Raw genomic sequence first — 24,629 nt, 5'->3', positions numbered from 1 at the left:
AGACAATTGCTAATAATTATTTCATTAAAGAAATAATAATTTGTCTATAAATGATAAAAATTTAAATGTTTATTAATCCAAATTAAATAAATATATAATTATTTGTTTAATTTGTAAATACCGGTATATATTATTAATAATTATTATTATGAATAAAGATTATATATTAATTCTTTATTTAATTTTATATAATGCATCTTAAATATACTCTATTGATTTAGTTAATCAAATTCATAAAACACTAGAATTGTATTATCTGTATTAAAATTTTTAATTTAAAATACATTAAAATAATACAAGTATTTAAATGATCTGAATATCTTGTATATGAATATAACATTCATATTAAGACATAGTGTTTATTGAATCAAAAAATTGAATTTATTTATTGTTCACTGACTGTCTGAAACAAAACTTTCTTTTATTGAATAAATTATATAATATATATAAAAAAAACTTTGAAAAAGTTTTATTTACTGAAATCTTTACGAGCCTTTTGTGTGTCTGTCTGTAGCATTTTTTTTGCAAATTTTGAAATTCTGACTTCAGATTCAGTTAGAGGACTACTAATAATGTATTGAAAAGTTGCATTAAAATTTTGATATCTCTTCGGGAACATTGAGAAAATGGCGGCCAAAGATAAAAATTCTTAGATAAAATTTCATAAGTATAGATTTGAAACATTGAGCATCAAAAACAAACATAAGAAATATGCATTAAAATTTTGATCTTTTAAGGGAACTTAGATAAAATGGCTGCCAAAGTAAAAAATTTAGGTAAAAATTTTAGCGTTTAAAATTGTATACAGCATGAAAAATAATATATAATAGATAAAACTTATTTTATTTTTTTCAAAAATGGCGGCAAAAGTATGATTTTAGATGTTTATTTTGTTATACCAAATTATTTGATATTCTACATGACTATAGTTGAGTATATTTTGTCATACCGAGTCATTTGATACCCTACATGTCTATAGTTTAGTTTATTTTGTCATACCTAGTCTTTTGACTATATGACTAAAACCAACTGACAATAAATTTGCGAACATAATATTTTTTATGTCAAAGTTTTTTTTCTGATAATGCTTTCTAACATACTTAACTGGTTTTATTTAAAATTAACATAAAAAACAAAATAATAAAAAAATATTACATATTTTTAATTAAATAATATTATGAATTATTTTATACTATAATGTAATTAAAATTTGTAATTACATAATAACGTAAAAAGCAAAGTAATTTATTTATGAAAAGTAATAACAAATAATTCAATAGTTATATTAATTTTTTTATTTATAGTATCATAACTTAACTATAAATATAATATTACAACTAAAGTAGATGTTTGCGGACAATAAAATGATTGATATTATCTTAATTTATCATGATCATTATTAAAATATATAAAACAAATATTTAAAATATTATATAATAATTAAGAGAAATTACTTAATATTTAATCAAAATTCATACAATAGATTGAGTATTTTGAATGAATCTAATGAAATAAAAGTAATTTTATAGTTATTGAAAAATATTAATTAAATTTTTATATAATTAAATTTACCATAAGTTTTTTATTAAATTCAAACGTGATTTTTGATAACCATTTAATAATTTCCGGCTTTTTTTGTTGATATTTATGTAATAGTATAGAGAATATAATAATTATTATTCTTAGGAAATCATTAAATATTTATATAAAAAAAATCATAAATTATTACAATTATATAACAATATAAAGACTAGTATAATAATTTATCATTTAGTTTATATTTTAAATAAATTATCAATAAAAATGTCTAATAATTTCGGTGTCATCGACTATACGGTGTTCATAATAATGCTAATGATATCATCGGTTATTGGGTTTTATTACGCGTGGAAAGACCGCAATAATACTAATGAGGATGAGTTCTTGAGAGGGTATTAATGCAAATAAAACTATATTTGTTTGTTATTTACCCAAACATTTCTTTAGAGGTAAACACATGTCTGTAATACCGGTGTGCCTATCAATTATGGCCAGTTTTTTGCCCAGTACTTCAGTTATTGGTTTTCCAGTTACCGTTTACTTCACGGGCAGTATGTTCTGGTTTGCAGTCATACCGTCCATTTTGGCGGCTGTGTTGGCCTGCGAAGTGTTTCTCCCGGTTTATTATAATATGAATCTAACATCGGTTAATGAATACCTACACAAACGTTTTAAATCACATAAATTACAAATTTTGGGTAATATATCAGCACTTTTATCATTGGTAATATTATTGATAAATATTTTTTAATTTATTTTTCTTATTTCATTAGATATTAATACTTAATTGAATATAAATTTTATTTGTTTAGATACCTTTCTTTGGAGTTGAACTGTAAGATCTCATAAAACAAAAATTTCATTTCATTTAAATTTTATTTAATTAATGCACCGATAGTTTTGCGCCGTCTATTGCACTGTCAATAGTTACAGATATATCTATAAACTCAAGTATTTTGTTGATCGGCCTAATTGTCACATTATATACATCACTCGGTGGTCTCAAAGGTGTCATTTGGACGGATGTCTTCCAGTTTTCTATCATCTTATTTGGTCTATTGGCTATTGCTATCAGAGTTTGTATTATAATATACAGTAATCAATATTTGATAAAAATAAAAATAATAATTTATACGGTAATATCAATTGATTTGTTAATATAAAAGGGCGCCAACATATCGGGAGGAATGGCCAGTGCCTTCCAAAGAGCTCATACCGGCGGTCGCATTGAATTCTGGAAGTAATATATAATTTAAGATACATTTGAAATAATTAATTTTTCTAACATACCAGTGCTTATATTTGTATTATAGCATGGAATTCGACATTTACAGTGTCAACTCATTTTGGGTATACATATTGGGCTTCGCAGTGTTGTGGAGCGGTACGTTCAGCACATCCCAACTACAGGTGCAACGAGCCGTATGTATGCCATCCATGCGATCGGCCAAACGGGCTCTGTACACCGCAATTCCCGGATTTATTTTCATGCTATCGCTTATGGTGATCATCGGTATTGTTATGTATGCCCGATATTACAACTGTGATCCTATGGCTACAGGTCAGGTTACCCGTCCCGATCAATTATTGCCATTTTTCGTGTTAGACATTTTTGGTGACGACTATCCTGGTCTACCAGGAATGTTTGTGGCCTGCATTTTTTGTGGCTCTCTTAGCACTCTATCATCGGGTCTGAACGCATTGGCCTCAATCATTTGGGACGACTATGGCAAACAAGTCTGTTCCCGATGGCTACGTCCAAGTTATGGCATATACGCGACCAAAGTTTTGGCCATTTTAATTGGCATCGCATCCATATGTTTCGCATTCGCTGTTAAAAAGACTGATAATATAGTCGAGGCTGCGGTTATGTTGTATGGCTCATCCAATGGCCCGATATTTGGACTTTTTTGTTTGGGTCTATTCTTCCCGTGGGCTAATGCCTACGGCGGTGCGGCCGCTCTTATTGTCGGCCAAATCATGAGCTTTTGGATCACAATTGGCTACGTTTCTGACAGAAGAAGTCCCCAAACATTGGCGTTAGGAGTGAGTACTGATGGCTGTCCCGAACTTAACAATAGGACTGCACCACTAAGCTATTTAACCAATTATAAGATACCCCAATATTATCCAACAGGTATTAAGAACTAGAAGAATGTTACCATTTTTTTTTATAAAAAAAGACAATTAACACACAATCCATGTGAATATTCATAGGTTTCGATAGACTTCATCACATCAGTCCATTTTTTGTTCCGGTAATCGGCTTTTTAGTCAGTCTCGTAGTCGGTAATGTGGTCAGTTTGGTCACTCTTGGCAACAAAAATCGGGATATAGACAAAAATCTGGTTTGCAATCAAGTTTGCTATTATATGGAAAAATTGTTACCAAAAAGTTGGCGCAAATTGACTGAAGATCAGGTGACGCCACCGAATGAGTACAATGTCGTACAAACCAATATAATTCGGTCATTACATTCGGTTAAAAGGGATAATAACACCGAAGCCGATGATGAAGTACCGCACGACGAGTCAGTCAATAATCAATTTAGAAATTCCGGCGACAAAACTACAAAAATATAATTCTTGTGAACCAAAACATCAACGACAACAACAACTTATAAAATATCAATTGCTATCCAAACACACATATTGTCACTGATCTCATACTAAAAGTCTGTGTCAGACCATAATGTCATCAATAAAACAATTCTTAATTAATAACAACAAAAAATATTGAATAATCTTTATTTTGTCAATTAGTGTCCATTTGTTTGGTTTTGTTGCGACCGGTTATCTGTCTTTCATACGTATAGTTTCCGTGTCCGGCGGCTCTTTCGGCTTCCTCTTGACTGTACGGCTCGTCTTCCAATAGTTTTACTCTTTTCTTATGTGTTTTACTTTTTGTGTGATCCGTAAGCGACTTGTCGTCAATAAAATAGCGACTAAAGGAAAGAGAGAACAAATACAGACAAATAAAAATGTTATCATTAATTGATGTCTTAATTAATAACTAATTTAAATGATTTTATATCTTTTAAACCAAGAGTTGGTTAAAAATGATATCAACAAAAAATGGGTAAACAAATCAATGTCCAAACATACTGGCAATGTTTGCAAAAAAACTGTCCATTTGCTGGTAAATCGTTGTCAATGTCTTCTACATCATTACCACCGATGATGGCATCAGTCTTGACACTAACGTCTTGTATATCGACGGCATTCATGAGTCCGAGTTTGATGGCATCCAAGTCTTTCTTATATCTCTTCGTCTTCAGTCCTCTCTTACCGATCCGTCTGTTGGGAGCATTGTTACCCTTTTTACGTGAATATCGGGTCATAATGTCGGGACAGTCTGTGTATGTGTGTGTCTGACTAACTGATCCCTAATAATGATGACAACTATGTGTTGATTGTGTGATCAAAACTGTTTGTATTGTCAATGATATTACAAACACAAACACACTGTACTGTACTAAACATGTGCTATCATTAGGGTTGCAATAATACAATACAATACATAAAATGTAAAATCAATTATAAATTAATGTATAAATTAATTTTAATTTCTATACATATTATTTCAATATTTAATTCATAGACTTAATAACAATATATATATATATTTAATTGTTATTTTAGATAATAATATTTTGTGAAATAAAATCAATTGATAATTTTTAAAAAAAAAATTAAAATTTATATATAAGTTTGTGTATTTTGACAACACTAATAACAATACTTGTTTGATAGATAACATAGAGTACGTTTAAAATACAACTTAATAAAACTCATTTAATTATTGATAACTATTATTAAATTATATAATTTATAATTAAATATAATTATATCTTATTTTATTTATTTAAATAAATACAACCTTATATCATTATTTTATTAGTATTTTTTTAAAATTAATTTATAATTATTATAATATTGTATATTTACAATTTATTAATTTTCTATATACAAAATACAATGTTAACATTAAATAGTTTTTTTAATAAAATAAAATATTTAATTCAATAAATAACTGAATTTACAAATACTTTTTGGCCAATAATAACAAAAATGTCAAAATTGTCGCCAAATACTGTGATATGAGACCCGATGATCGGATTTGACCGGAAAAAGTGGTCAATTCTGTAATAAACAATAGTGTCATCGACACGGAATATATCACCAATAATAATGGCAATTCATGTAATACTGATAACAGTCCCACAAATGCTAAACAACAGTGAATTAATAGCAAAACCAGAAGCGATGTCCTGATCTTTGAGCACTTGTCTAACATTAGTACCGTTTGTCGACGCACTGGACTACTGTACCGATGATGATAGATATCGTCAACAATGTTGCGATTAATGGCCGTCCAGATGGCCATCACGTGTGTTACCAATGAAACACCGATTGTGGCAATCAGTGTCACCGTTAATGTCAAAAGCATAGACTCGCTATCATATAGTGTTTCCATTGAGTTGTTATAAACTTTTGAAATGTATTTTTAGTGCCAATTCTTGGCATAACTTTTTTTTGTTATATTTATATATAACTTATAGTTTAATACATCGTATAATTAAATTTTATTTTACACTCATTTTACACTCAGTGTAAATTTTGGTAGCAATAATAGTAAATGCAATGATTAGAGCAAAATAATCATTAACTAAATAACAGTAAAAATAGTTTATCAAATTATTAACAACTGATTGTAAATTTATATTAACCAAACTTTAATATTAATAACTTGAAAACATTGTAGTATTTTTGTTTAATTACTTTATAAAATATCCAAATGTTATACACGTTTTGTTTTAGATAAAATAAATGTTTTTCAAAAAACAAAAAAAAAATAAGTTTCAATACTTTATTTAATAACAACCAGTATGTACTGTATGTACTAAACTAATGATTAATAATCAAATAATCAATAATTTGAAATAACGTTAGTTTTAATATATTAATTAAATGATTCATATAAAGTACAGTATATTCAATGCAATATAAATACTGTACGATATATATAATTTACATCACAGTAATAGTCATATCCGTCTAAAAATATGGGTATAAATTTTATACTTAACAATACAATATAAAGTTTATACAGTATTATAAACTTATATAATGAATGCATTATTAAATTTAATGTAGTAAAATAAAGATGTATTTTATTAAATTATCATATTTATATAGAAAACTGATTTGCAAATTATAATTGACTAAATGTATTATTATTTTTTTCAGTTATGGTTACAACATTTACTCAATGATTTTAAATTGAGATTTGTTTGAAAATAAAATAAAAATTGAATTAAGGCATTATATTTTTATTTAATTTTTTTGTTGGTTCAAATCATTTAATTATGTTTTATAATATTTATATATGTTTTTTAATAAATAGCATTAAAAAACTGGGCATAGCCCACGCATTTGATGATTGTTTTTATAATAATTTTTATTGTTTTAAAATAATAATAATTTAGTTTAGTTTAGTTTAGTTCCCTAAATTAAAAAAATAACTATTTTTCTTTGTAGATCAAATTATTAAAATATTTGTCTAATATATAAAGCACTTAATAAAAAACAATATAACTTCAAATCAATAATACTGTATATTTTGAATGTTAAATAAATAATAAAAACTACTTGAAATATTTATATAAATTTTATATATAATGCAAACTAATATGTTTGACCATAATTATTAAACTTGATTATTAACAGCAATGTTTCTAAATTTTTATTTGTAGTTTTTAAACTTGAAATTTAAGTAATTTATGTGTTGGTGTGTTTTATTACTGATAAAAAAAATTAACTCATAAGTGGTTGACATTCAAATAGTATTAATTTTTACGATACTCTTTATATTACTGTATATACCGGTATAATATACTGTATAACTATAGCTATATTGATATTTACTATTAACACTCTTATCATTGACAAACAGAGAGGAGGAATATATTTATAATGTATATAATTTGCAAATTAAATGTTTTATTTTGTTTTTTTTTTAATAAAATCCTATTATGGTTTGCAAAATTTATTGCAAACCCATATTTAGATTTATAAAAAAAAACAGTAAAAAAAACTTTGTGTTTTTTCAAAATGTGATCTAAACATAGCATAAACCATAAAAAAAAGTTGTCTACAAAAATATATTTTATATAGCATTTGAAGTTCACAAACACAACTATAACACAGCAAATAGCAAAAAATATTACTGTAATATAGCAATGATTTCATTTTTTATCAGCACTTGTAGTTCAAAGTACTCTTTCCTATGAAAAAATTATATGAATTTATTTATGTTTTGAAGATATAAATTATATATATATATATATATATATATATATATATATATATATATATATATACCATGTATTGTATTTAATATTATGTTAGTTTATCTCAATCACATATTGACTTCCATATAATTATATGAATTGTGTGCCATTTCCTACAATCAATACAATTATTTAGTGTTTTTTAATAATAATAAAAACTATTGAATTCAGTATATTGTTTATATGAATATATATTTTTATAAAATATGTTTTACTTATATTGAAATGATAAAAGATATTAGTTATTTATTTAAATAATTTCTAGTAATATTTTAGTTTATTAAAAATGTGTGATAAATATATATTGCATTCAAAACCTGAACTTAATATCAAAGAATATAAAAATTGTTATAAATATTTATCTGAATACCTGATTATTCATAAAGATATTGATTTAATTGTAAGTTTTAAAAAATATAAATATTTAACTATTAAATAATATATTCTAAATAATATCTAAAATTATATTTTAATTTAGACTTAAACTAAAAATATTTTAATAAATATTTGTATTTTTTCTTAATTTTTTTTATAACTTTCATTAATAATTTTTAAATCTAAATTTACAGATAGACTATACAAATGATAAATTATTTAGTGGACAAAAGATACTTGATTTAACTAATTTAATATCAAATTCATTAGTTAATAAATATAATTTAAAAATTGGTGATACCGTATGTTTTATATCATCTAATGATTATCTTAAGTCAATTGCATTTATATCACTATTAAATATCGGAGCCATCAGTATATTTCTAGACGAAAGGATAACATATGGTAAGTGACTATAAATTACATATAAATAATATAAATAATATTTATTTCCTAATATTATATTAGATAAGTTGGATAATGTACTTAATAAAACCAAATTTAAATATATATTTTGCGGAAATGCCAGCAAAATAATTGTTGATAAGTTGGTGAATAACTATTCAGAAATTACTGTAAGTTTTATCTATGAATTTATTTTTTGAAATACAATCTTAGAGTAGATCTTTAAAAATGTTATTTTAATTAACAAATTTCTAATAATATTAATAATTGTTTATTAATAGAAAGTATTCATTGAATGCAATGATGACTATGAATTGGACAATAAGTTTATTAATGTTACTCAACTATTTAGTGATGATATCAAATGTGAAAACAATTTTGATGTCAACCAATCGGATATAGCGGTGATTGAGTGGACCGGAGGTACAAATGATGGCACACCGAAACCAGTGGCCAAAACGCACGGCAATCTTATCAATGGATTACAGCAAATGTTAAGCGACAATGTCTTGAGCAACAACAGCGATGACATTATAATATCGATGCCATTTGACCACTTGTTTGGCATATATTTTCATTTAATATCACTTATCAGTGGATCCAAAACGGTGTTAATCAGAGAAACGTTTGCTACAAATACTTATATATATTTGCAATGTATTGAAAATTTGAATGTAACAAAACTGATACTGTTTTCATCGGACATCAATTTGATGGTCAAAAATGAAGTGAATCTCATGTATAATGTCAGTAGTGTTAAAGAGATAATATATATCGGTGTTTTTGATGATAACAATATTATCCGTCAAAGTGTGGACAGTATGTTTAAGTGCCGATATTTTAGATCAGGTATTTTTTATTACAATTATTATTTTTTGAAAAAATATATTTATTAATTAAAAATATTTATAATAATAATATAGTTTACGGAACCACTGAATCAGGAGTCATAGCATGTCTGCAAAAAAGTAAATGCTATGAACGGAACAATTATTCGACGGGACAGTTGATATCGGGAACAGTACTACAGGTGCTTGACTTGAAAACTGGTGAATCGCTGCCAGCTTACAGTGTGGGCGAGATTTGCGTAAAAAGTGGACAATTGGGTCACTCTTACGGCACTGATAACAGCGACAGATTTACTAATGATGGCTATTTAAGATCCAACGACGCCGGCTATTATGATAATGAAGGCAATGTCTACATTGAATGCAAGATATCTGATATTATATATGTTGACAATCAGATGCTGATACCAAACGATCTTAAAATCCTATTGTTATCGCATCCCAATGTCATCGATGTCTCGGTTATCGGTATTTATTGCAATTATAGTGACTCTGAGTCCGACTCTGACACTAATGAAACAAATAATATAATTTATAAACAATTAAATAATACGTTTAAGATATTTGTTGTATTGCGCGCCGGTAGTAACGAAACTGATCTCGACTTAATCAACTTTATTAACGATAAGGTAGAACCCATCAAACAGGTTGACTTCAATTTGTATGTCATGGATATATTGCCTCGAAATAGTTTGGGTGATATTCAAAGAGGTTCACTAATAAAATATTAAAATAAATTGGTTTTATTTAATAATTGTAAACTTTTTTATATACTTAAAAAACTCTATATGTAACTAATTTTTTAATTTTTTTAAATATATCTATTTTAAATAAACAATTTGTAAATTATAATTTACAATATATTCAAATAACAATATACTTATTGATAGTAAGTGTCGAAAACAATGTCTTATATTTAAACCACAAAAACCTGAAGAACAAAGTGAAAGACTGTTTCCAATGGATATCCAACACAAATGCTCACAAAAAATGCAAAAATAAATAATTTATTTATTTATTTATTATTATTTATCACAATTTTGACAGAATTATTATTCATTGTTATGAATAAATAAACAGTTATTAAATTTTAATGATTTAAAGAAAAATTATTTATAAATTATTGACAATTATATAACTTTTTAAGACTACTAGCGTCTGAATCAGTCATCTTTGTCTTATCGTACGGTTCTTTAAGCTTAAAGTGCTTATCCTTGGGAACCATAGTCATGTGTCCGTCCTTTGAGAAAGCAGTGGACGAGTAGATCATAATAGAGTTGTAATCAAATTTTGCAAACAACCGGTTCATCGACGAAGGATTCTTCTCAAAGTTATTGTTCATTCCTGGCATCACATGATTCAAATGGATAGTCAAAAATGAGTCCCGATCTGAGCGCATGTGTTCGTGATAGAAGCCAAGCGCGTGTAGTAACTCGTGTACGACTGTCCCTCGATATAGACATCCTCTGCCTAATGATACGTCTTGTGAACCACCGATTCGACCCACATATGAATAACATCTAAAATATGTTAAATTTAATAACAATTAATTCAAATATATATATATATATATATATATATAAATCAATTGATACCCATTGGCTTTGATTATATTAATAAAATCTCTTTCATTGTTTCGTTTCTTAAAGTGAATACACGACACATCTTCAATGTCTTTCATTGCCGACTCTATGAATGCAATCTCTTTTTCTGTAAAAAAAATTCAATTAATAATTTGTTATTAATTATTATTATTATTATTATGTTTTGTCTGACCCGAAAAGGTATTGGCAAACTTATAGTGGATGACACCATTGGGCCACTGTTTATGTTTAGATGACGATGCCTTTCTCATTGCACCCTAATTTCAAATTATAAAACTTATTTTTCTTTTCAAAAAATATAATTGAAAATAAATGATAATTGAAATTGAATTCATAGAAACCTTTTGTTTGGGCACAAGACCTAACATATCTCCTCCATATCGCTCCCGGTTCTCAATAAGACGTTTATTGGGATGAATGTCATCCGATTCTAAACTATCTTCACCTGAAAAACAAATGAAACTATAAATTGTGAAAAAAATGTATGAAATTTATTTCACTTTTTTTAAAAATACCGTTCAATAATTTTAGATAAATGAACATAAAATTTATCAAATTAAATAAAAGATAATTAAATATCATTTTTTCACATATTTAAAATAATTAAAATTATAATACCGAAATAAAAAATATAATAAAATGTTTAAATAATAAATTTTTAACTATTTATGTTTTTTGTATCATTTTTTATTAAAATAAAACAAATGATTAAACACAGCTATTGTTAATTAATTGTTAGTTCATTAAAAATAATCTATTGTTTATTTTGAAATATAGTATATTGCGAAAAACTTTAGTTTTACAAATCAAATCACATGAATAAAATGATTTTCAAACATTAGAAAAACATATTTTCAATAAATAAATAATTAATTTTTTGATTAAAATAACACAATTAGTTATCAATATTAGCGTAAAGTAATGATATAAAAACTACTGTACTATTTTGTACCGTAGTATGCATACAGTATTTTGTTAATAATTATCGTAATAAAATAAAAATAATTAAATATAAAGAAAATTAAATATATTAAATAAGTTGAAAGTACTGTAAATGATATTATGAATTGACAATAACAGGTAATATAAATTAAATCAGAATAAAATCAATAAAAATAATATAATTGAAAAATAGCAATATTAATGATGTTAATGATGTTAATGATGTAATTGATAATAATAATAATAAAACCAAATTAAACCTATATATCATATATATATATATATATATATAAGTGTTGAAACCAAATCTCTTTCTGCTGCTGTGATCTCTTCGCGTAATCCATCTATTGATTCATCAGATTCTTCAATAAATTTTTTGATCAAATCCATAGTAATTGATCCAATATGACTAATCTTTTATCAGCAAAAAAAAATAAAACTAATAAAATATAATAAAATCAAAGCAACAATATTAGACAAAATTATGGTAAAAGTAAAAAGAAAATATGTTTAACTCTATTTCTGAATCGTATCTCAAAAGCGTTATTCTGTTAAATGAAAACATTTTTAAACAATTTATTAGCAAATACTACTAAAAATAGTTTTTCGAAAAAACACATCAAATTCAGAATATTTGACTTTTTAAAAAAAAATCAATTGATTTAAGTCAATGAAAGTGAACTTTTCGGACATTTTCTGAGTGTTTAACTTCTTTTTAAATTTCTTTTTATAATATCTGATTCAATACATTTGTAATTTCGACAAACGCCATAAGTAACCGCTGTTTATGGCTTTCATTGATAAGTTGTCCGATAAGTTCAGATAAGATAAGTTTATTGGCCGCCAATCCCTTGAACTCATCGCTTAAGACAAACTGAATGGCATTCAATTGATTACTTTTACCGCAACTGTTACAACAAATTACCGAAATGACCGAAAACCGGATAATTAAACTATACTTATGTCGCGTGTATTATATGCTATTATATTACAAAATTCACAAATGTTTTAACGAAACCAAATGAGATAATGTCTCGCATCTTATATCTCGAGTCATATATTTGTTAAAACAATCAAATATCTAATTATTTGCTATATTGTAATCAAATTTAATTTTTTATGATTAGTGAACCTATAATTCAAAATACTTTATTTTTAAAAAAACAAATGACATCAATAGTGAAGATGAAACAGCCGTACAAAGTATTGATTGACATCTGGGGTGTCATTACTTCGTGGACTTTTCGAACTGATCTTAAAACTTATATCAAAGAAAATTTGAAGAATTTCTTGAGCCAACACTGGACACAACAACTGATCAGTGATTTTGTTCATCGCTTACGAGATATGAACGCTAAAGACAGAGAAATTCATTCAGATTTACCACAGATTGAGGAGTCGACCGATGATAATAAGGACACTGTTATTGAATCGGTTGTTAAAAATATTGAGTGGAGAAAAAAACATAAACTCAATACATTTGACAACGATATCCAAGAACTGTATCAAACCATATGGTTGGACGGCTATCGCAATAAACGGCTCAAAGTTCACACTTTTGTTGACGTTATGCCATCGTTTCAGAGATGGACTGACGAAGAATTGACAATAAAGATCTATACGTTCGCTTCCGGTCCGTCACAAAATCAAAAACTATTTCTTAATCACACCACTTGTGGTGATGTTAGTTGGTATGTCGTCGGCGGCATCAATAGCTATCATAAATACAAACACGACTCCAATCGGTTTAAACAAGTTTTCATTGCCCTTCAAGAAAGTCCACAAAATATTCTGTATATAACCGACAGTCCGAACAAAGCCCGGGCGGCTATTGCTTCGGGAATGAGAGCTATAGTTGTTTTAAGAGACGGGAATAAGAGATATTCAGACCAAGAACTCGATGGCATACAAACAGTCACTTCATTACAAGAGTTAGATTTTATACCCGACTATAATCCTAATTGTTGTTAGATTTTTAAAAACTTTTCAAATTCTTTAGACTAAATTACAGTATTTTATTAAAATGATAAATCTATTTGCAATTAATTTAGTATTAATTTCTTAATTAATTATACTGTATAATTGTATAGATATACAATAATAATAAATAATTAAATAATGCAATTAAAAAATTGAGTTAATTAGTTTTAATCAAATAATATCATTTTTTCATATAATCTTTATAATAACTATTTTTACTTTGGTTATTAATAATAACAAAAAATATTAGTTTCCAATTGTATACAATATAATAGTTTTTATTAATTAATTATTATTCTAGAAAATAAATTAAATTAGCTATTTTATTATAAAAAAAATTACATATTAAATATGTTATTACAACAAAGTATTTACAATTTAATCAACTTTTGCCATAATAATAATAATAATAATTATAAATTATTTAGCGAGATTATGAACAATTAAATTAAGTAACAAATAAAATTCATTATTATATTTGAATTTGAAATTATTTACTAAATTAACACAAAGCAAAACAAAAACAGTTTTGTGTAAAATAAATAGTAATTTATTTTTTTGTTAAACCTTTTACATACAGAATAGTTTGTATTGAAATCTAAATTATATTTTGAAAACAATGGCTAAAACTTATTGTTTGCGAAAACGTTGGAAAAATAATGTATTTTTTGACAACGATTTTCACCAGTCTTTCAGGACATTTGTTTTGCAAACTTCGGCACCAATTGCTTATCAAAATGATAAAAATGATGTCAAAAACAAATCACAAAAATTATCACAAAACAAATGTAAGAAAAAATCAAATAAAATGACGAAACAAATGAATAAATTACAGAAAAATAAAACAAAACATAAGTCAAACTCAAAACTAAAGAAAACCAAAAATGTTGCCAAAAATGTCAATAAAATAAAGTCACGAGTCCTGAGAGGACAGGGATGTGGACAACAACCGAAACAAAATAATGTTAAGTCAGATATTACAGTTGAAGTCAATAATGACAATGAAATTGAGGATCAGTTGACTGATTGCGAAGTTATGTCACTCATGGAGGCGATGCCTGATTTCAATGATATCTACGACGATATTAAAGATATATTTGACGTTGTTTTCAACGATATAGAAAATATAGTCATATAAATTATTTTTGTTTTTTTAATAAATTAATAAATTAATTAATTTAATTTTTCTCAAAATTATTTTGTTTTATGATTTAAATTTTAAGTAAACATTATAAATCTTTTTAAATGATATATGACAATTTACTCATTATCTTAAACTTAAAATAAAAAAATTACTTTTTTCTAGAGTGGTTTTATTTATTTACTACATTTTTTAAAATATGATTATTTTTTATTAAAAATAATTTATTATTACGTTTTATTAATTTTTAAGTAGCAATAACTATTGATATCACTATATGATACAGTAATTTTTGTATAAATAAATGTTAAATTATAAAATGAATAAATAAATTTTTAAAAATTTTATTACAGTAAAAGAAAAAGTAAAGTAAATTAAAATTTTGGATTTAATTAATAAATTATTTTTATTTTTAATTCATAAGATTTAATGATTTATAATTAGTTTTGTTAGTTATAAAAACTAGGCAAATGTAATAAAATACTAACAATACAATATTTAATTAATTTTTATCATTAATTAATCAAATTTTATCAGATTTTGCATTTAATCCTATTATTTACAATGTGTTATAAGTACAGTAAATTTAACACATAATTTAAACTACTTGTCCTCAAATATTAGCAAATGTCATTGCATTGATTATTTAAGTTTTTATTTTAATTAAAATTAATTTGTCACACAAAATGTCTTATTACAACATTAATTACTTTTTAATAGATTACTCTATATATTTTATTATTTTAGTTTTTTATTTATAAATAAATTATTTATTATATTTATATTTATTATTCTAGTATTTTACTGAATTTATTTACGGTATTCAGTTTTATATAAATTATATAAATTATTTGTGTTTAATATGTTTTATTCAAAATTATGTAATAATTGGGACAATTTATTTTTAGATATACTAATTTAAACACCCAATTAATTTATATATAAAAAATATTTTTTGTAGTGAAAACCTTTAATAATTGATTGATATTACAGGTGCTACAAAATAAACATTAACTTGTAATTCAAAGTTATAAACTAAAATGTTTACATACAGTACAAAAAATATATTAGAAGTTATACTGTAAAATACATATAATATTTTTATATTTAAATATAAAAAATATAGTTTGAGAGATTATTTAAAAAGATAATTTAATTTATTATGTTTGTACGATATTTTTAAAAACATTTTGTATTATTTGTGTTAATTTAAAACTAATTTAATGATAAAATCAAAATTAGTGTAAGTTTTTTTGTATATTTAATTAAGATACTGTTATAATCAATATTTATTATATACTTTTAAAGTTTATCAATAAAATATTTAAATATATTTTTGTTATTTTAAGATAATATACTATACTATATACAAATTGTTAAAAGTGAAAATATTAAATTAAATTGTTTATAAACAAAAAAATGATTTATCAGATAAATGATTCACAATATCATCATTTGGAAAATTTTAATGAAATATTATACTAATTGTTTTTATTTTCAGGCAATTCATGTCTAAAATATGTAAATTAATTTTTAATTGCAATTTTTAGTAATATATTTTAGTAAAATTTTTAAACATGCATAAAATAAATACTGGTATTATTATATTCAATATTTATCATTAAAATACTGTGTCCAGTGTTTAAATAAATGTTGTTTATTAAAAATTTATATATTATCTAATTTAAATCTGTTAATAATTTTGCTTTCAAATAGCTATAACATTAAAATTGAAAAATAACATATTTATTGCATATTATTATTATTAGTATTAGTATTATAAACCGCTAACATTTTATGAGACAACTGTGCAAATAATGTTACAGTAAAACAGTTTTTTCACTTCACATTAATTTCACTGTAAAAATCAAGTGATTAAATAAAAAGTGAAAACCACATCAAACATACAAAATTGAAAGTTGATTTGAAAATTAGATAAAAACTTATTTATAATTAAAGAGTGGCGTTTAGTTTTTCAATTTATATACCGTTTTATATATGACTACATAAAATATTTTCGGATAAAACTAGTCATACATGTCGTTATTTGGGGGATTGAAAGAGAGAGAGAGAAAAAAAAGGTTACAAATAAGATATTGAGAGCTAACTGAGCAAAATTTGTGACCGATTTCCTGATCACAGACTCAAACAACACACACAACCAACTGAACCAAACTATGCCTGAAGTGTCACAAACACGTCTACCAACACGAGTCCAGTCTTGGATACAAAAGATTAACTTCAAACTAGTGCTCAAATGGACAACACTGTCGTTACTCATAGGGATTATAGGGAGAGTGGTGTGGAGTTTGGTGGATGAGTTGACGACAGTCAGCAAAATCGAAAAAGAGATCGAAGAGAAAGACAGGGATGAAATTGTTGAATACCAGGTGTCCATCTGGTCTAACCATGTGCTCTACTTTTCCTATATATTGTTAGCCATCTATGCGACCATCAAAGAAAACTACCGGCTATTACTGGCCTTTTCAGTCGTTGATCTCATACTTGACTTCATCTATATCTGGGATTTCGATGGGATTTTAATATTTATGTTAGAAATTAGTGTAACATTTATTTGCTTTATAACAGCCGTTACATTCAAATACCAGCAAAACATACCATGGAATCCATTCTAAGTATTTTAATATTAAATAGTTTTGTATTGTATTTAAATTAAATATAATTATTGTATTATTATATAAATATTAATATAAATATTATAATTTAATTTTTGTATTTGTAATAGATTATTCTAAAAAAATATTAAAAATATAATATTTTTATTTTTTTAAATGTAAATTAGATTAATATAATAATAACGATTTTATCTAAATAAAAATATATGTTAATTATTTTCGACATGAAATTTGCTTATATTTTGTTTAAATATTTTTATCATTATTTATTAATGAATTTTAAATTACACAAAATACTGTATTTTTCTATTAATCATTTAAGGTAAGTAAATATTATATTATATTTAATTGAAAATTGTACGTGTATAAATAATTATTTAAAAATATTAACTTAAATAAATATTTATAACAAAATTGCAACACTTATCATATTTAATATTTATCAATATATAAAGTTTATATAAAAACAAAAATAAGGTTACAGTATTTTGTTTATATTTATTATACCGGTATATATTCAAAAATAATAAATTATGTAATAATTATATATATAACAACTTAAGATAGTTTAAGTACAAAAATGTCTATAAATAGTACAATTTTTTGTACAAAATTGACTGATTGATTATAAATAGTAACAATAAAATGAAAAAATTAATCATTCAATTTTTTTTCAATATAATATATACTGTATTTACATTAATCATTTAGTGAATTGATTTTCTACGAAAGTGTCTAAACTTTATTTTATTACCTAATCATCTAATCAAGGACATTGATATATATTACTATACTGTATGTACTGAAACCAGTTATATAATATTGATAAATTAAAAATATATTAACTAATATATTATAGTACTTATAATTTATATACAGTAGTATATATACTAATTTATATATATACTGTATATGATAATATATTAGTTATAGTATTAATACTGTATTAAAAATATTTTTTTCATTCAAATCTTTCATAATTATAATTATAACTTATTAATACAATTGTGTGTCCAATTCAGTACTTTAGCACTTTTAAGTTTCAAACATTTTTTTATGTTGTTTTGTTTTTATTTGTTTTTATAGTTCAAATAAACATTAACTTAATCATATTGTAAATATTTAAAATGCAATTTAATTTTATTTGTACATTATTTTGTCTATAAAATGTTAATATAATTTATTTATCCTTGAATATTGAAAACAATTTTTAGTAAATTATAATATTACTAAACAATTGATTATTTGGTGATTCATAAGATTTTGTATGTTATAATAACAAATAGTAAAATTACATTTTAGACTGTGATGTATTTCACTCAAAAGTTTTTTAATTTTAATAATATTGCTTTTACTTTATTACATTATAGTTTAAGTATAATAAAGTTTTTATTATATTTGTTAATACAATTGTTAGCTTAAAATATACTGTATTTAGTGTATATTTATTAGTTTTTTTTATTCATCACTGTCTATAACTATTGTATTTTAGTATTACAGGATAAGTGTGTATAATAACATATGAAAATAAAATATTGTAATATCTTATAATTTTTTATTAATGCTAATAACTTTTAGATAAAATAATTGCATTGTTTGATTGTACTGTAATTTTAATATTCATTGAATTTCTTTTTGAAAAATTAAAAAAAAATATTCAAATTATCAATTACTATTATACACTACAAAACATCGATTTTTAATAATATAGCTAAATAGTAAAAATTGTTGAAAGTTGTTGTTAATATTTTTTAATATTTCAACATTTTCAAATTATATTTTATTAAATTGATAATTAAATAATATATATAACATTTGAATAAATTATTAATCATATGTTTTTAACAATCAATTATTTGTATGTCATTATATTACGTAACACTAGATATGATATGTAAATTCATGTCTTAAATATAGTGCCTATTATATCGTCAAAATCATCAAATTGAGATTAACAATGGGGTGTTAGGTATCGGGAGTATTGGACTGGTATTTAGGGTATATCTAATCAGTCTAACAAGCCCTCCTAGTCGACCTACTTGTCCTAGTTGATAAAAGCATTAAATTACTTTTTTTTTATTACAAAAAATAATACATTTAAAAATTTTATAGCTAATAACAAAAGTTGCTACTTTCAAATAAAAAATATATTTTTTACAAAATTAGTGATAGGCTTATTAGGACTTTTACTCTCTCACACACACACACACACACACACACACACACACACACACACACACACACACACACACACACACACACACACACACATGCAAACATATATATGATATATTAAGGGAAAATTTGAGTGACGTTTTGTTTGGGACTGTCTGTACACTTGTACTCCAATGGTGTACACCAGTACTGACTGCCTATTAAACCAGTTCCCAATATTATACTTTACTTTGATATATAAAGTACTCAATGACCAGGGAATTCCTGTATGTATTATACATTTTTGCCCATTTACCAAGTATTTTATGATATATAATATTAAAAGCTTTATTAGTTACTGTAATGATATAAATACATTTTTAAAATATATAAAATTACACACTAAATAATATTTAATATACATGTATTTACTGTATATACTTTAGTTATATATTATATATATTATAAATACTTGTTTTATTGATATGCAATAATATTAATGATACATATTATTCATATCTAATTTATATCAAATATTAATGTTATTTTTATAATTAAAAAAAGCTTTAATAAACAAATTTTTATCGGCAATAACTAAAATAACAACAAAAAGCAATAATAATTAATAAAACTTGAAAAATTAGGACAAATTATTAGCTGTGTATCATATTTGTCCATTTTATCGTAAATAAATATTGTAAAATATATTTAATAATTATCAAATACAGCATATACTTTATATATTGTGCAATATTACACTATTTGTTGTAAAGGTTATTCCCATCACAACAACAATAAAATTAAAACTAATACACAGATAGACAAAAAAAATTTGGGCACAAAAAAATTTTTTGTTATCTAATGTTATACATATTTTTTACATAAAAATATTCCTCATTTCTATCCCATAATAAAGTCACGAAAAGGAAGTTTTGTTTTTTTTTTGTTGAAAAAAAAGATATTATATTACAAATAAGTAATCACTTTTACTGATTATTATATGAATTGGGAAACCCCTGGTGTGAAAAGTTAACTGCAATTCAAGTACTAAAGTATTTATTAAATAATAATATTATTTAAGTGCTGATAGGATTTACATGTATATATCGCATGTCTACTACTGTACTGTAAAAAAACTTTTAAGTATTTTTATTAGTACTTGAATGTGAAATCTCTATAAATACTAAAGTTTGAGATGATTTTTTGAAACTTATGGGACTTTAAGTTTTATTTTTAAAAAACTACTTCTAAATCATAAAAATTTTAATTTGTTTTTATATCTACCGTTTAAATCATCTTAAATATTATATTCAATTAAAAGTTTAATTTTGTTTGATTTGATTGAACAAAATGATGAAATATCTGTTATTTGGTTTATTATTTGTTGCCTTATTGTTAATGTTGGTTATATCGTATAAACATTCATTGGGTGATGAAATTGAAGACATTGTCGATAAAACTGAAGACATGATTGTCAAAAGTGAAGGACAACTGACGGAATATTTTTCAGCACTTATTAAAAAATAATTTACTAATTATTTTTAAATTTTTTTATAAATCTAGTGATTAATTCAAAATATTAATGAAAAAAAAAATATTTTGAAATATTGATATCATTTTCTTGTAAATAATTTATTTATCTAATTATAATTTATTTATAAATTAAACGTATTTATTATTGTAAATAATATTTTTTATAAACAATTTTTATATTTTACGCTAATTTTGATCCATTTATTGAAATAATAAACTAAATTGAAAAATAAATTTTGAGTTTATGTTATTTAAACATTTTTTTATTTAATTTGTTTATTTTAAAAAATGTATTTTGTATGCTATTTATTTTTCCACGACATATTAATAATATTGATATAATATACAAAATCAATATTTAAAATAAAACCACCTTGTATAAATTTTAAAAACTAACTTTAAGTATAAAATTTTAATAATCAAATTAAATTAAACTACAAATATTTGTAATTAAAATCCGTTATTTGATGAAAACTATATAATTAAATAGTTAAACCCATTGAAGTAATTTGACATTTGTTTTTTAGACACTTCATTACAAACAGAAAATATTTATCCAGACATTTGTTTAAATATAAAAATCCTGGAAATAATATATATTTTTTAAAAACTTTTCACGACTAGTATCTAATGCAATGACCAGAAATATATGGTATATAAATGTCAAAATTCATTGCATTTAACAAATTATTATATTTTATTACTATTAAACTAATTAGTTAAAAAAGTTTTTGTGAACAAAATTATTGTTACATAACTGCTAGTAATTCATTGATAAGATATTATTAAATAATATATATTGAAAAAAATAGTTATATTAGTTAATATTTATACGAAAAAAAAGATTTTGAATCAAAATGAGTGACAAATTCAATGATAATCCCGTGAGTTATGATCCAAACACAGACCCGGCGGCAAAACAGTTGGAAATGTTTAAGAAAACTGCCGGAGGTTTCAATCACAAGGTTTGTACTAATAATTTAATTAATAATTTAAATACTATTAAATAATCTAAAAAAGACTTATAAAAAAAATTATAATCATTTTTATAGACCGATAACATGACAACAGTATTTGGTGTTCCCGTCGGTGACCGGACTAATATGATAACTGCTGGCCCACGGGGGCCGGTACTACTTCAAGACGTAGTATACCAGGATGAAATGGCACATTTCGATAGAGAACGACCACCCGAACGGGTTGTCCACGCCAAGGGTGCCGGTGCTTTCGGATATTTTGAGGTAATTAGGAAAATGTTAATTTTTAAGTATAGAAAATAATAGATCTAAAATTGCCAATTAGGTGACCAGTACCGAAATCACTAATTACTGTAGAGCCGCGCTCTTCAATATGGTCGGTAAGCGGACACCGGTTGCCGCCCGCTTTTCGACAGTAGTTCGTGAGCGTGGATCGGCCGATACGGTCAGAGATCCGCGCGGGTTTGCCGTCAAGTTTTACACCGAAGAGGGCAATTGGGATCTGGTTGGCAACAATACGCCCATATTCTTCATACGAGACGCCTTCCAGTTCATGACATTCATTCACTCACAGAAACGCAATCCACAGACAAATCTTATTGATTATAACATGCGATGGGATTTCTATACGTTAAGACACGAATGTTTGCATCAATTGACGTTTCTGTTTGGCGATAGAGGCATACCTGATGGTCACCGGCATATGGATGGATGGGGTTCTAGTACTTATAAATTAGTCAATAGTGATAACAAACCTATTTATAATAAGTTCTACTGGAAGACCAATCAGGGCGTCAAAAATTTGGACGTCGAAACCGCAAATCGATTGGCCTGTAATTATTATTATTAGTCTAAAAAAATTATAACATCAACATATAGTGGTTTTTAATTTAATTAAAAATATCTATATTTTTTTAATAAATTTTTGCCAAAAAATAGCTAAAGATCCCGATTATTCTGTTCACGACATGTTTGATGCCATCGCCCGTAAAGACTATCCGTCGTGGACTCTATACATACAAGTGATGACATACGAACAGGCAGCTAATTGGGAATTCAACCCATTCGACATAACCAAGGTTATATCTAAATTAATAATAGTTTATAAAAATTATTATCACTTTTTTTACGATCGTTTAATAACAATTAATTTTTATTAAAAGACATGGCCTGAGGACGAGTATCCACTTATAGAAGTAGGTCGTATGGTTTTGGACAGAAATCCGACCAATTATTTTGCAGAAGTGGAACAATTATCATTCTGTCCGGCGAGTAGAGTACCCGGCGTTGAGTTCAGTCCCGATAAGTTACTTCAGGGACGGTTGTTTGCCTATCAGGACACGGCTAGACATAGGTTTGTGTTGTTTTGTTCTCCCTATCAGTTCTTTTGATAATAAAAATAATTTAAATTAAACTTCACCACAGAATTGGCACTAATTTCCACTTAATACCAGTCAATCGGCCCATTTCGGCTTCGGTCTATCCGACCCAACGTGACGGCCAGATGACTGTCGATAGTAATCAGGGAAATGCACCCAATTATTACCCGAATTCATTCCAAAATGTTGGCCAAAACCCGAAACGATATAATGAATTCCGTTTTCAATTGCCGACCGCCGATGTAGACCGCTATGAGTCCAAAGACGAAGACAATTACACTCAGACGAGACGATTCTATCTGAGCCATACTCCCGAAGAAAGGCAGAGACTATTCAGTAACATCGCTACAGAGTTATCGTTAGTTTATAGTAATATCCAACAAAAAGCTTACGATATGTTCAATAAAGTCGACCCGAGTTATGGTGCGGGTGTCAGAATGGCCGTAGAAATGGCCAGTAAAAAGTAGGCCTTACTATAAGTTTCAGTATTATAATAATACATAATTACAATGATTATATAAAAAATTAATAATTTATTATAATTTAAAAATAATTTGGTTATGGGTTTTTATCAACATTTTTCCAAAATCTACTTTTAACTAATTTAAATTAATTTTTACAAATAAATAATAATATATCAAACAAAATATAAATATTATTATTATTATTATTTATCAATGTTATTAAAAATGATATATATATAATTTACATAATTTAAAATTTTTTTCTATACATGCACCATTTTGATTTGTAAAAATAAACTT

At 25.0% G+C, this 24,629-nt stretch overlaps 6 protein-coding genes across 6 annotated transcripts; 4 read left to right on the top strand and 2 right to left on the bottom strand.

The window, feature by feature from the left end:
- Positions 1–1,681: 1,681 nt before the first annotated feature.
- Positions 1,682–4,263, top strand: LOC128963838 (sodium-coupled monocarboxylate transporter 2-like). The gene is made up of 7 exons (XM_054310362.1): positions 1,682–1,931; positions 1,987–2,263; positions 2,352–2,374; positions 2,438–2,615; positions 2,706–2,779; positions 2,853–3,676; positions 3,757–4,263. The coding sequence occupies exons 1-7, from the start codon at positions 1,804–1,806 to the stop codon at positions 4,119–4,121; spliced, it is 1,869 nt and encodes a 622-aa protein (XP_054166337.1). The 5' UTR covers positions 1,682–1,803; the 3' UTR covers positions 4,122–4,263.
- Positions 4,264–4,272: 9 nt separating this feature from the next.
- On the bottom strand, positions 4,273–5,026 carry LOC128963839 (zinc finger protein 593-like). The gene is made up of 2 exons (XM_054310363.1): positions 4,644–5,026; positions 4,273–4,483 (listed from the first exon to the last, which is right to left on the bottom strand). The coding sequence occupies exons 1-2, from the start codon at positions 4,877–4,879 to the stop codon at positions 4,294–4,296; spliced, it is 426 nt and encodes a 141-aa protein (XP_054166338.1). The 5' UTR covers positions 4,880–5,026; the 3' UTR covers positions 4,273–4,293.
- A 3,530-nt stretch (positions 5,027–8,556) lies between these two features.
- LOC128964155 (uncharacterized) lies at positions 8,557–10,250 on the top strand (the record flags this gene model as incomplete). The annotated part of the gene is made up of 4 exons (XM_054310715.1): positions 8,557–8,671; positions 8,735–8,841; positions 8,953–9,520; positions 9,595–10,250. Coding segments are annotated over 4 exons (1,446 nt in total), but the record flags the coding sequence as incomplete, so codon positions are not given.
- A 389-nt stretch (positions 10,251–10,639) lies between these two features.
- On the bottom strand, positions 10,640–11,656 carry LOC128964154 (zinc metalloproteinase nas-6-like). Its single transcript, XM_054310713.1, has 5 exons — positions 11,639–11,656; positions 11,465–11,568; positions 11,296–11,380; positions 11,115–11,229; positions 10,640–11,039 (listed from the first exon to the last, which is right to left on the bottom strand). The coding sequence occupies exons 2-5, from the start codon at positions 11,489–11,491 to the stop codon at positions 10,640–10,642; spliced, it is 627 nt and encodes a 208-aa protein (XP_054166688.1). The 5' UTR covers positions 11,492–11,568; positions 11,639–11,656.
- Positions 11,657–13,232: 1,576 nt separating this feature from the next.
- LOC128964153 (enolase-phosphatase E1-like) lies at positions 13,233–14,036 on the top strand. The gene has a single exon (XM_054310712.1). The coding sequence runs from the start codon at positions 13,233–13,235 to the stop codon at positions 14,034–14,036; it is 804 nt and encodes a 267-aa protein (XP_054166687.1).
- An 8,531-nt stretch (positions 14,037–22,567) lies between these two features.
- LOC128964152 (catalase-like) lies at positions 22,568–24,332 on the top strand. The gene is made up of 5 exons (XM_054310711.1): positions 22,568–22,750; positions 22,812–23,319; positions 23,426–23,565; positions 23,650–23,840; positions 23,912–24,332. Exons 1-5 carry the CDS (start codon positions 22,571–22,573, stop codon positions 24,330–24,332), a joined length of 1,440 nt encoding a protein of 479 aa, XP_054166686.1. The 5' UTR covers positions 22,568–22,570.
- Positions 24,333–24,629: the final 297 nt, after the last annotated feature.

The sequence above is a fragment of the Oppia nitens genome, unplaced genomic scaffold (genome assembly GCF_028296485.1).
Source record: "Oppia nitens isolate AA-2021 unplaced genomic scaffold, nextdenovo-longstitch-racon4-pilon3 scaffold8_pilon_pilon_pilon, whole genome shotgun sequence".
Lineage (NCBI taxonomy): Eukaryota > Metazoa > Arthropoda > Arachnida > Sarcoptiformes > Oppiidae > Oppia > Oppia nitens.
Note: the sequence above shows the minus strand (reverse complement) of the source record. Positions and strands in the feature narration are given on the sequence as shown.

Excerpts from the sequence above, each read along its gene's own strand:
- LOC128964153 (XM_054310712.1), top strand. The coding sequence starts at position 13,233 with ATGACATCAATAGTGAAGATGAAACAGCCGTACAAAGTATTGATTGAC.
- LOC128963838 (XM_054310362.1), top strand. The coding sequence starts at position 1,804 with ATGTCTAATAATTTCGGTGTCATCGACTATACGGTGTTCATAATAATG. Across the intron at positions 2,780-2,852 it reads GGTCGCATTGAATTCTGGAA|CATGGAATTCGACATTTACA; the intron begins GTAATATATAAT and ends TTTGTATTATAG. Across the intron at positions 3,677-3,756 it reads ACCCCAATATTATCCAACAG|GTTTCGATAGACTTCATCAC; the intron begins GTATTAAGAACT and ends GAATATTCATAG.
- LOC128964152 (XM_054310711.1), top strand. The coding sequence starts at position 22,571 with ATGACAACAGTATTTGGTGTTCCCGTCGGTGACCGGACTAATATGATA. Across the intron at positions 23,320-23,425 it reads AACCGCAAATCGATTGGCCT|CTAAAGATCCCGATTATTCT; the intron begins GTAATTATTATT and ends GCCAAAAAATAG. Across the intron at positions 23,841-23,911 it reads CAGGACACGGCTAGACATAG|AATTGGCACTAATTTCCACT; the intron begins GTTTGTGTTGTT and ends ACTTCACCACAG.
- LOC128963839 (XM_054310363.1), bottom strand. The coding sequence starts at position 4,879 with ATGACCCGATATTCACGTAAAAAGGGTAACAATGCTCCCAACAGACGG. Across the intron at positions 4,484-4,643 it reads TTTTTTTGCAAACATTGCCA|TCGCTATTTTATTGACGACA; the intron begins GTATGTTTGGAC and ends TCTTTCCTTTAG.
- LOC128964154 (XM_054310713.1), bottom strand. The coding sequence starts at position 11,491 with ATGTTAGGTCTTGTGCCCAAACAAAAG. Across the intron at positions 11,381-11,464 it reads GTCTTGTGCCCAAACAAAAG|GGTGCAATGAGAAAGGCATC; the intron begins GTTTCTATGAAT and ends ATTTGAAATTAG. Across the intron at positions 11,230-11,295 it reads GTTTGCCAATACCTTTTCGG|AAAAAGAGATTGCATTCATA; the intron begins GTCAGACAAAAC and ends TTTTTTTTACAG.